The 13,067-nt window shown below is 42.6% G+C and overlaps 1 protein-coding gene across 1 annotated transcript in view; it reads right to left on the bottom strand.

Moving 5' to 3' along the window:
- LOC134529131 (phenoloxidase 1-like) overlaps positions 1–13,067 on the bottom strand; it is a 76,183-nt gene that overhangs the window by 26,265 nt on the left and 36,851 nt on the right. The window contains exon 7 of the mRNA XM_063362900.1: positions 3,352–3,453. Within this exon, the coding sequence (XP_063218970.1) occupies positions 3,352–3,453 (102 nt within the window). The remainder of the gene's footprint in view (positions 1–3,351; positions 3,454–13,067) is intronic.

The following is a 13,067-nucleotide window of genomic DNA, read 5'->3' as shown; positions in this document are numbered from 1 at the left end:
CAACTCAACAAGACCACTCCATCATCTGCACGATCTGCCCGCGGTCCTGTAGCAGACCCGGCAGCACTCTCACTCTTACGCGCACAGGCTCAACTCAACAAGACCACTCCATCATCTGCACGATCTGCCCGCGGTCCTGTAGCAGACCCGGCGGCACGCTCACTCTCACGCGCACAGGCTCAACTCAACAAGACCACTCCATCATCTGCACGATCTGCCCGCGGTCCTGTAGCAGACCCGGCGGCACGCCCACTCTCACGCGCACAGGCTCAACTCAACAAGACCACTCCATCATCTGCACGATCTGAACGCGGTCCTGTAGCAGACCCGGCAGCACTCTCACTCTCATGCGCACAGGCTCAACTCAACAAGATCACTTCATCATCTACACGATCTGCCCATGGTCCTGCAGCAGACCCAGCAGCACTTTCACTCTCACGCACACAGGCTCAACTAAACAAGACCACTCCATCATCTACACGTTCTGCCCGTGGTCCTGTAGCAGACTCGGCAGCACTCTCACTCTCATGCGCACAGGCTAACTCAACAAGACAACTTCATCATGTACACGATCTGCCCACGGTCCAGTAGCAGACCCGGCAGCACTCTCACTGTCACGCGCACACGATCAACTCAACAAGACCACTTCATCATCTACACTATCTACCCCCAGTCCTGTAGCAGACCCGGCAGCACTCTCACTCTAACGCGCACAGGCTCAACTCAACAAGACCACCTCATCATCTACACGATCTACCCCCAGTCGTGTAGCAGACCCGGCAGCACTCTCACTCTCAAGCGCACAGGCTCAACTCAACCAGACCACTCCATCATCTGCACGAACTGCCCGCGGAACTGTAGCAGACCCGGTGGCACTCTCACTTTCACGCGCACAGGCGCATTTCAACAAGACCACTCCATCATCTGCACGATCTGCCCGCGGTTCTGTAGCAGACCCGGCAGCACTCTCACTCTCACGCGCACTGGCCGAGTCCGAGCTCCGACCGCAGGTTAAACTCAACAAGACCACTCCATCATCTGCACGATCTACGGTCTGAAAGTAGTTCCCTCAAAACGTAAATTTTTCCTCCGAAAATTTAAAGTTCCAACTAATTTTGACGGGTTTTTGAGTAAGTCCGGAAGTTCAGAATCAACGGAATGACTTCTGGTTGTGCCCGACTCGCGATGCGAGTCAAGCTTTAATGTTTCAAATACTTTTAGTAAATGAATAAAAATAAAAATGAGTTTAACATATTTTTTAATATTTTAGTCAGTTTACTACATTATACAATATGTATTATCTATGAGACTGGGACTGAGTAAACGATTTCCGAAGGGATATTACTGTCTGTAAACACTTAATAAGAGACGAAACGTCTAGGTTTTGAATGATAGCCGCGTGGTCAGAGGCACAGACCTTCAAACTTGATGGCCGTGAGTGCGAATCTACAGGTGTTTCTGACTTATTTAAAATTTTAAGAAAACTTTATAAAATACAGAAAAAAGATATTTTGACGATAATACAAGTACCCAATACCTAAAAAAACAACATACAATTGGATAACAAACGCAGGCGTCAGCCAATTTTTTTCCTAACCTTACTAAATACTAAGTGTATCTATAGGATGGGCCCAAGCTAGGAAGGGACCTAAGTGCGTCTCAGGCCGAAGCCTAAACGCCTGGTCATGCTGGGACTAGCCATGCAGGGAGAGGGTCGTTTGCATCGTGTGCTTTGTGCGGGGATTGGCCAGCCATGGTAGAGATGGGCGGCATGACTAACTCCTCTATTTTAAAACTAACTTAAAACAATATGCTATGCGTGTGACGAAGGTCGACGAGCTTCCGATCATAGGTATCGATTGGCTGACGTGTCCGAACATGGCCGAATCCTCACGATTGGCAAGCCACAATTGAGTAAGTCGCCAAATCGTAGTCCCATAACAAATAGTTTGTTCCCGTATGCAGTTTCCATACTTTATTATATCCATCAAAGAATGTCCCTCTTATAAATTGTAATAGTTTCAACTGTAAGCGTTGTAGAGTTTTGGTTCAAGGTCACAAGTAAAGAGTAACTCAAACAGTTTTAGATAAGCGCATGCACGAGTACTGCTTTGTTGTTTTCTCGCTTGCAGCGCCACCTACGCAAAATGGTGACTCCTGAGCGTTAAGATTTTTGTGTTCTGCAATTCGCTAAGAGTGAATCTGTAATTTCAGTTCAACGTGCATTACGTTTGAAGTTTAATTGTGATCCCCGTGTGGCAGAAACATCCGCCGATGGTGCAGGCAGTTCGAAACGACCGGATGTGTTTGTGAAGGGAGAAGCACGGGACGACCAGAAGTGTGAGTGCCGGATGTTGACCGAGTCAGAGCGTCTGACCTGCGTAGTCCTGAGAAATCTGTTCGGGAAGAAAGTTTTGAACTTCAGTCACCAAAGACGACCGCGTGGAAGGTTTTAAGAACACGTTTGCACATGTGTCCACACCTGTTACAATTGCCACATGCCTTAAAGATAGGTGACTGTGGGTGTACGTTGTAACTCTGCACTTCAAGTGTTTGAGCGGGAAGAAGACTTTCTTGATCGCGTGGTGTTCCGCGATGAGTCAACTTTTCATCCGAGTGGGAATGTAAATACACGTAATTTTCGTATCTGGGGGTGTCTGCCGTATAACAAAAGATATACATATTGAACATTTGTAAGAAAAACTAGGTTAGTTTACCTTTAAATTGATGTATGATTTGTTGTAAATAGTCTAAATTAAGCTGTTATAGTATACCATTGAAATTGGGACGTTCTTTCCTGGACATCATGTACTCTAAAATGCTTCCCATGGCCTATATACTTCTTATAGATGGGAATGAAAAATTTTGTTTTGTAAATAGTAGATAAATTATTTTAGAGGGAAAACTGACTGTCTGGATTATGTTTAACTGAACAAATATCTACAACCACAGCAAATTTTTCTCTGTAGCAAAATCATTTTATCGAAAAATTGGGGTTAGTAACACGCCAAAAAATGTCTTGTGGATAATAAAGGTGTTCGAACCCAGCTCCTCTCAAATACGAGTCCAGCGTCTTCCTGCTGCACCACCTCGCTCGTATTTTGTTAGGTACATCGCGGTTGGCTGTTTTATCATTGAAATGACAGTGCAGACATCTTATCCAAAAATGTCCCCTTCATGACATACCACTGACCATATGGCAGTTTATTTTTTCGGGGAAAAAAAAATCAGTGTCTTTTAACGTAATAACGTATACAATGCGAAGAGAGACCAACAGTTGATGATTTCGATCAAAATTGTGTACTAAAAGGATAGGCTGAAAGAGGACTGGCCGTGGTTAGGGCGACTTACAGTGACGACTTCTCCCTTGTGGATGGCCTCGTATATGCGGTCACGCCATCGCTCCAGATCTTGAAGGTCGAACTTGAGTTGGTCCAACTCGCGGTACACGTCCTGCAAGAAACCGCAAAATTTCCCAGTGGAAACGAACATTTTTCGTAAATTTGTCTTAATTAATAACGTTTGCAGGCTTTCACGGCCATTTTCTGAAGTAGCTTGAGTAGTATATGAATGGGGCTCCTGCGGCTGGCGCTGGCGCGTGGTGTGTGGTGGCGGTGTCAGCCATCTTGGATTGTGACGTCACGGCGGCCATTTTTGACTCAAAATTCCTCAAAATTCCTCAAAAATTACTCAAAATTACTCAAAATTTCCCGTTTTAAGAAAAAATTTCCCGTTTTCGAGGGAAAAATTCCCGTTTCGAGGGAAAATTTCCCGTTTCATTCCTTAAAAATCCCAGCGGCTGAAAATTCCTAAAACTGGCTTAAGCATCCTTAACTCAAGCCAACGTTAAGCCATTTATAGGATTATGACGTCACCGTTGCAATTTCCGTTACGCCTGCCATCTTTAACTTTTTTATTTATTATCCGATTTTAATGAAAAAAATTTAAAATTTATAAAAAAATTAAATTAATAAAATTTTAATATATTTTTTATAAAAAATATACTTTTTAGACACGGAGTTCGGAGTCCTCGGTTCGAACCCGACGAGGTCAAAAAAAAACTAAAAATGGCGACAGGCTCCTTCCACCACGGAAGTCACCTACAGACTAACCTACCACCACCAATAACAAGGTCAACTAGTATTATGTCATGTCCGCCATCTTGTCTTCGTCTGCTGGTAGCCATCATCATCTTGTTGTCGTCGGCGAGAGTGCGCTGACACCATGTTAGTTTAATTCTTATCCGCTAGAGTGCAGAAATCATTTATTATTGCTGTGTCACCCGCCATCTTGACATTTGGCCGCCATCTTGGAATCGTGTAATTATTTAGCTAGAAATTCGGGAAAAATTCCCAAATTCATTAAATAAATCACTCATTAATTTACAGATTGATTCGATCAGTTTCAGTCCTTGGTTCGATACCCGATCGATGCAATAATGTTTAATTTGATGTAAAAAAATAATAATTTCATTATTCCATGTTCAACATTCTTAAAGAGACATTAAAACCTCTACTGTCATCATCATCCTATAAGCCATCAACACTAACATATTGGTAATTCATAATTTTAATGCTAGAGATTCGGGAAAAAGTTCAGAAATCATTAAATAAATTTCCAATCAATGTAATGATTAATTAGATCGACTTAGGTCCTTGGTACGATTCTGGACGATGAAAAAAAAATAACAATTTAACATAATACTAACAGGTTCTTGGAATTAAACACCACAAGTTCTTTCACAAACATAATATTTATTACATAATTTCAATTCTACTACAGGATCACTTACGAAAGCCAGCAAATTTACAATCATTTAGTTCCGCAGCGGTGTGAAATGACTAATTCTTAGCTCCAATCGGTTTATACTAGACAGAGTCCAGCCAGAACCTTTACAGACATAGTTCTCCTCTTCTTGACAGAGTTTCAGGATACCGTTTTTAACAGTTTGCTTCACATCGTCAGAACTGTAAATTACTGCAGCCGATGTCTTGAATGCACACTTCTTCACTTTGCCATCTAACGGATACGGCTTTCCATATAGACAGTCCAACCACAAGTTATATTTCAAAGGTCCGTTTGTCGCTACGTCATCAGTAAGCTGATTGATTATGTTCTGTCTAATATCATCAAGAAAAGTACAAATGTCCTGCGACTCACCGAACGTATTTAGATAATAATAGTCTTTCAACGTTCCACGAAATGCAGACTGCGCCAAGTAGAATCCATTATCGTTTACTTGTAATGCACCGAACACAGTCTTAAGTTTAGTTCCATGTCCAGACGTCATAGCAATCGGTTTCTGCACATCTCTTTTTTTTGCTTGTACGCTCACGAGTCTCCAATCTAAAGCGAGGAGTCGAAATGTTGACAGGTAGTTCAGCAGGAGCACAGACTCCACCTTTACATTTTTTCGCATGATGTCGCAAACTGTCAATTCGAGTAAACCATTTAAGGCACTCATCACAGCGAAACTTCATTCGAGAAGGATTGTTCGTGCATTTGATCCGCTCATGTCTTCGTGCATCATGGGAAAATGCGAACGACGTATCACAGTAGCTGCAAGGATACCGTGGTGATGAAGACGAGCCTTTCAGACCTGATCCAGATACAGGCGTTGCAACAGTAGTACCATTTCCAGGCATACTCTTATGCACATCGATGCATCGTTGTTGCGCCGAAACCTTTACTTTCTGCCGCACAGCAGGACCTTTGCATGCCTTCATGTGCGTTTTCATATTATCTTTTCTGGCAAACTGCTTATGACATTTCTCACAAACAAACATTTTACAATATAGGTTCTTGGCACATTCGCTCCTCTCGTGTCGTCGAGCATTGCTGCTGTTTGAGAAAATCTTGTCACAGTAACAGCACCGATGTTCGTTAGTTGTTGTCGATTCGGCATCCATTGAAGCCTCCATCGAGGGCGAAACGAAGTTCGTCGAGTTTTCCTGCACAGCCAGCACTACCGGCATTAAAGTCTCTTCTGCTGGTGGTATCGCGTCTGATGAAGTCTCCTCCAATGTTGTCGCCGTGGTTGTCAACGGAATCTGCTCCTTCTCCATCGTAGCTGTCGTCAAGGTTCCCGTAGTCGACGGTACAACCTCCATCGAGTTCGACGTTAAAGATGGTAAAGATGCCATCGAGGTCTCAAGAACAGCTAATTGACACGACTTATGCACCAGAAGAAACAAACTAGACGATCCTTACACCGCCGACGTCAGTAACAAACTGAGCGACCTACTGTCTAGGACTCGCTTATATACATGCACCGTATGGAATAATACGCTAGTCAAATCAAGAACCATTTACAATAATACTAGAGTCAAATCTACAAATTAAAAAAGAGGATCATTTGATCGAAAAAAAAATTCGATCTCTCCAATATACGCCAGGCTCCAAGAGCTACAATTTACGTCATCAGATACATCTACATTTTGCTCCTATGCTTCAATTAACCATTAGCTGCAAGCGCTCCAACAGCTCCATCAGCTCCAACACGTAATTTACGCAATGTACGCACAATACATGCAATTTACATGCAATAAATGTAATGATCACACAGTACACACAGGAAACGGAACGTACACACAGTACACACAGGAAACGGAACGTACACACAGTACACACAGTAAACGGAACGTACACACAGTACACACAGGAAACGGAACGTATACACACAGTACACACAGGAAACTGAATGTACACACAGTACACACAGGAAACGGAACGTACACACAGTACACACAGGAAACGGAACGTACACACAGTACACACACAGGAAACGGAACGTACACACAGTACACACACAGGAAACGGAACGTACACACAGAAAACGGAACGTACACACAGTACACACAGGAAACGAAACATACACACAGTACACACAGTACAGACAGGAAACGAAACGTACACACAGTACACACAGGAAACGGAAAGTACACACAGTACACACAGGAAACAGAACGTACACACAGTACACACAGGAAACGAAACGTACACACAGGAAACAGAACGTACACACAGGAAACGGAACGTACACACAGTACACACAGGAAACGAAACGTATACACACAGTACACACAGGAAACGGAATTATCACACATACAGTAGCGGAAACACACAGGCTTAGTTGGAAATCAGAATACAAGAAATAAAAACACTAAATTTTTACTTTCAATATTTAATTACTTCTCAACATTACACAAATACAAGTATAAGAAGCCATTATTGTATGTAGCCAGCTTTCCTCAGTTCTTTGAGTATGAAGGATATTTCTTTGATGCACGAATAGTTTCCTGCACAAAGCGAGCCATGTAGAAGTCTTAGCCGGTCAACCAATATGTTTGGATCTTTCCATGATGTGTAATCAATCTCTTCTACAACCATCTTACTTGCTTGTTTATTATAAATACTGTTAATATCACAATCGTCCCAGTGATCATAATAAGCATTATCAGATTTTTTATAACACGACGTTTCTATCGTTTCGGTCTCAGGACATCGCCACATTCTTCGATCTTGTCAGCTCTAGGTGCTTCATCACAGTCTATGCCTTTGTCAACAGCCTCAGAGTCACTGTAACAATCACTGTAGAAGACATCCTTTCTCACCCAGATTACCGTATGAATTCGCTATCGATGATGTCGAAGTGTCTTCATCGTCTTCATGCTTCCTTTTTAGGGGTCCATCATTTTTACAAAGAATGGAGGATCTACTGAATATAGGCTTGAATGTATTCTCACTTTTCACGGTGTTGATACTTCCATTAGTTTCAGTCTTCCCGAAGCCATTAGCTTCCTTCAATTTATGTTCTTCCTCACGATCGGGTGAGCTAATACCATCACGCTCAGGACAAGGAAAATTATTGTCGTAATGCAGATCACTCTTCTTTAGTCTAGTGGATCCATCGGTGTCCTCTATGCCGTAAGTAGTCTTGACTTTACATGTTCTTCCATGTCTTTTTAAGCTGTCAATTCGTGTTAACAACCTGCTACAACGATTACAGCTTAACATGTTGCGTAGTGGGTTTCTAGCACAATCATTCTTCTCATGACGTCTAGCATGCCTTCTCATGGCAAAATCCTTGCCACAGTATCTACAGCGGCTTCCTTCCGATTCAGCTGCAGATAACAAACCACGATCCATGGTAGCTTCTGTGACTAATGTTAGATACAAACTGTCAGTTTTCTCCAATTGGAACCATTTCTTAAATAGAGTTTTTGAAGTATTTCATCAGCGAGAGTTAAGTTATCTAATGCAAAGCAAATTGATGCAAGTAGTTCTGGCTGTCGTCAACAGATGTCGCCACGTGTTGCTTGCAGGTAAATAATATATATTTCATTAATGTGGGATGCGGAACGCGCACTATCGATCGCAAAGGGAGGTTGGCTTCGATAGTATCCAAGGAGAAAAAAAGTTCGTCCTTCCTGCTAGTGCTTCTCAGATTTCTCACGGTCCGCCATCTTGGATTGTGACGTCACGGCAGCCATCTTGGATGGGTGTGACCTTGACCTTTGACCGAAACCGTAGGTATGATCGCAAGCACACGGATTAACCATCAAAATATTGATAAGAATAATCAGGAGCACACGGAGAAAACCATCATAATAGGGGTGATGGAGGGGCTCGCATCATTCACTTGTTGCTTTATGCTGCGGAGAACGGGGCTGCGTGTGTCTGTGCGCGTGTGGCGGCAGATGTATTCTCGGGCGGCGCGCGGCGGCGCGTACCGCCATTAGGAGGGGGGGAGGTTGCCGCGGCGCCGCCCGAGAATACATCTGCCGCCACACGCGCACAGACACACGCAGCCCCGTTCTCCGCAGCATAAAGCAACAAGTGAATGATGCGAGCCCCTCCATCACCCCTATTATGATGGTTTTCTCCGTGTGCTCCTGATTATTCTTATCAATATTTTGATGGTTAATCCGTGTGCTTGCGATCATACCTACGGTTTCGGTCAAAGGTCAAGGTCACACCCATCCAAGATGGCTGCCGTGACGTCACAATCCAAGATGGCGGACCGTGAGAAATCTGAGAAGCACTAGCAGGAAGGACGAACTTTTTTTCTCCTTGGATACTATCGAAGCCAACCTCCCTTTGCGATCGATAGTGCGCGTTCCGCATCCCACATTAATGAAATATATATTATTTACCTGCAAGCAACACGTGGCGACATCTGTTGACGACAGCCAGAACTACTTGCATCAATTTGCTTTGCATTAGATAACTTAACTCTCGCTGATGAAATACTTCAAAAACTCTATTTAAGAAATGGTTCCAATTGGAGAAAACTGACAGTTTGTATCTAACATTAGTCACAGAAGCTACCATGGATCGTGGTTTGTTATCTGCAGCTGAATCGGAAGGAAGCCGCTGTAGATACTGTGGCAAGGATTTTGCCATGAGAAGGCATGCTAGACGTCATGAGAAGAATGATTGTGCTAGAAACCCACTACGCAACATGTTAAGCTGTAATCGTTGTAGCAGGTTGTTAACACGAATTGACAGCTTAAAAAGACATGGAAGAACATGTAAAGTCAAGACTACTTACGGCATAGAGGACACCGATGGATCCACTAGACTAAAGAAGAGTGATCTGCATTACGACAATAATTTTCCTTGTCCTGAGCGTGATGGTATTAGCTCACCCGATCGTGAGGAAGAACATAAATTGAAGGAAGCTAATGGCTTCGGGAAGACTGAAACTAATGGAAGTATCAACACCGTGAAAAGTGAGAATACATTCAAGCCTATATTCAGTAGATCCTCCATTCTTTGTAAAAATGATGGACCCCTAAAAAGGAAGCATGAAGACGATGAAGACACTTCGACATCATCGATAGCGAATTCATACGGTAATCTGGGTGAGAAAGGATGTCTTCTACAGTGATTGTTACAGTGACTCTGAGGCTGTTGACAAAGGCATAGACTGTGATGAAGCACCTAGAGCTGACAAGATCGAAGAATGTGGCGATGTCCTGAGACCGAAACGATAGAAACGTCGTGTTATAAAAAATCTGATAATGCTTATTATGATCACTGGGACGATTGTGATATTAACAGTATTTATAATAAACAAGCAAGTAAGATGGTTGTAGAAGAGATTGATTACACATCATGGAAAGATCCAAACATATTGGTTGACCGGCTAAGACTTCTACATGGCTCGCTTTGTGCAGGAAACTATTCGTGCATCAAAGAAATATCCTTCATACTCAAAGAACTGAGGAAAGCTGGCTACATACAATAATGGCTTCTTATACTTGTATTTGTGTAATGTTGAGAAGTAATTAAATATTGAAAGTAAAAATTTAGTGTTTTTATTTCTTGTATTCTGATTTCCAACTAAGCCTGTGTGTTTCCGCTACTGTATGTGTGATAATTCCGTTTCCTGTGTGTACTGTGTGTATACGTTTCGTTTCCTGTGTGTACTGTGTGTACGTTCCGTTTCCTGTGTGTACGTTCTGTTTCCTGTGTGTACGTTTCGTTTCCTGTGTGTACTGTGTGTACGTTCTGTTTCCTGTGTGTACTGTGTGTACTTTCCGTTTCCTGTGTGTACTGTGTGTACGTTTCGTTTCCTGTCTGTACTGTGTGTACTGTGTGTACGTTTCGTTTCCTGTGTGTACTGTGTGTACGTTCCGTTTTCTGTGTGTACGTTCCGTTTCCTGTGTGTGTACTGTGTGTACGTTCCGTTTCCTGTGTGTGTACTGTGTGTACGTTCCGTTTCCTGTGTGTACTGTGTGTACGTTCCGTTTCCTGTGTGTACTGTGTGTACATTCAGTTTCCTGTGTGTACTGTGTGTATACGTTCCGTTTCCTGTGTGTACTGTGTGTACGTTCCGTTTACTGTGTGTACTGTGTGTACGTTCCGTTTCCTGTGTGTACTGTGTGTACGTTCCGTTTCCTGTGTGTACTGTGTGATCATTACATTTATTGCATGTAAATTGCATGTATTGTGCGTACATTGCGTAAATTACGTGTTGGAGCTGATGGAGCTGTTGGAGCGCTTGCAGCTAATGGTTAATTGAAGCATAGGAGCAAAATGTAGATGGATCTGATGACGTAAATTGTAGCTCTTGGAGCCTGGCGTATATTGGAGAGATCGAATTTTTTTTTCGATCAAATGATCCTCTTTTTTAATTTGTAGATTTGACTCTAGTATTATTGTAAATGGTTCTTGATTTGACTAGCGTATTATTCCATACGGTGCATGTATATAAGCGAGTCCTAGACAGTAGGTCGCTCAGTTTGTTACTGACGTCGGCGGTGTAAGGATCGTCTAGTTTGTTTCTTCTGGTGCATAAGTCGTGTCAATTAGCTGTTCTTGAGACCTCGATGGCATCTTTACCATCTTTAACGTCGAACTCGATGGAGGTTGTACCGTCGACTACGGGAACCTTGACGACAGCTACGACGGAGAAGGAGCAGATTCCGTTGACAACCACGGCGACAACATTGGAGGAGACTTCATCAGACGCGATACCACCAGCAGAAGAGACTTTAATGCCGGTAGTGCTGGCTGTGCAGGAAAACTCGACGAACTTCGTTTCGCCCTCGATGGAGGCTTCAATGGATGCCGAATCGACAACAACTAACGAACATCGGTGCTGTTACTGTGACAAGATTTTCTCAAACAGCAGCAATGCTCGACGACACGAGAGGAGCGAATGTGCCAAGAACCTATATTGTAAAATGTTTGTTTGTGAGAAATGTCATAAGCAGTTTGCCAGAAAAGATAATATGAAAACGCACATGAAGGCATGCAAAGGTCCTGCTGTGCGGCAGAAAGTAAAGGTTTCGGCGCAACAACGATGCATCGATGTGCATAAGAGTATGCCTGGAAATGGTACTACTGTTGCAACGCCTGTATCTGGATCAGGTCTGAAAGGCTCGTCTTCATCACCACGGTATCCTTGCAGCTACTGTGATACGTCGTTCGCATTTTCCCATGATGCACGAAGACATGAGCGGAGCAAATGCACGAACAATCCTTCTCGAATGAAGTTTCGCTGTGATGAGTGCCTTAAATGGTTTACTCGAATTGACAGTTTGCGACATCATGCGAAAAAATGTAAAGGTGGAGTCTGTGCTCCTGCTGAAATACCTGTCAACATTTCGACTCCTCGCTTTAGATTGGAGACTCGTGAGCGTACAAGCAAAAAAAAGAGATGTGCAGAAACCGATTGCTATGACGTCTGGACATGGAACTAAACCTAAGACTGTGTTCGGTGCATTACAAGTAAACGATAATGGATTCTACTTGGCGCAGTCTGCATTTCGTGGAACGTTGAAAGACTATTATTATCTAAATACGTTCGGTGAGTCGCAGGACATTTGTACTTTTCTTGATGATATTAGACAGAACATAATCAATCAGCTTACTGATGACGTAGCGACAAACGGACCTTTGAAATATAACTTGTGGTTGGACTGTCTATATGGAAAGCCGTATCCGTTAGATGACAAAGTGAAGAAGTGTGCATTCAAGACATCGGCTGCAGTAATTTACAGTTCTGACGATGTGAAGCAAACTGTTAAAAACGGTATCCTGAAACTCTGTCAAGAAGAGGAGAACTATGTCTGTAAAGGTTCTGGCTGGACTCTGTCTAGTATAAACCGATTGGAGCTAAGAATTAGTCATTTCACACCGCTGCGGAACTAAATGATTGTAAATTTGCTGGCTTTCGTAAGTGATCCTGTAGTAGAATAGAAATTATGTAATAAATATTATGTTTGTGAAAGAACTTGTGGTGTTTAATTCCAAGAGCCTGTTAGTATTATGTTAAATTGTTATTTTTTTTTCATCGTCCAGAATCGTACCAAGGACCTAAGTCGATCTAATTAATCATTACATTGATTGGAAATTTATTTAATGATTTCTGAACTTTTTCCCGAATCTCTAGCATTAAAATTATGAATTACCAATATGTTGGTGTTGATGGCTTATAGGATGATGATGACAGTAGAGGTTTTAATGTCTCTTTAAGAATGTTGAACATGGAATAATGAAATTATTATTTTTTTACATCAAATTAAACATTATTGCATCGATCGGGTATCGAACCA

Source organism: Bacillus rossius, chromosome 2 (genome assembly GCF_032445375.1).
Source record: "Bacillus rossius redtenbacheri isolate Brsri chromosome 2, Brsri_v3, whole genome shotgun sequence".
In the NCBI taxonomy this organism is placed as follows: Eukaryota; Metazoa; Arthropoda; class Insecta; order Phasmatodea; family Bacillidae; genus Bacillus; species Bacillus rossius.
The sequence above is the reverse complement of the archived record's forward strand: the minus strand, read 5'-3'. Positions and strand labels throughout refer to the sequence as shown.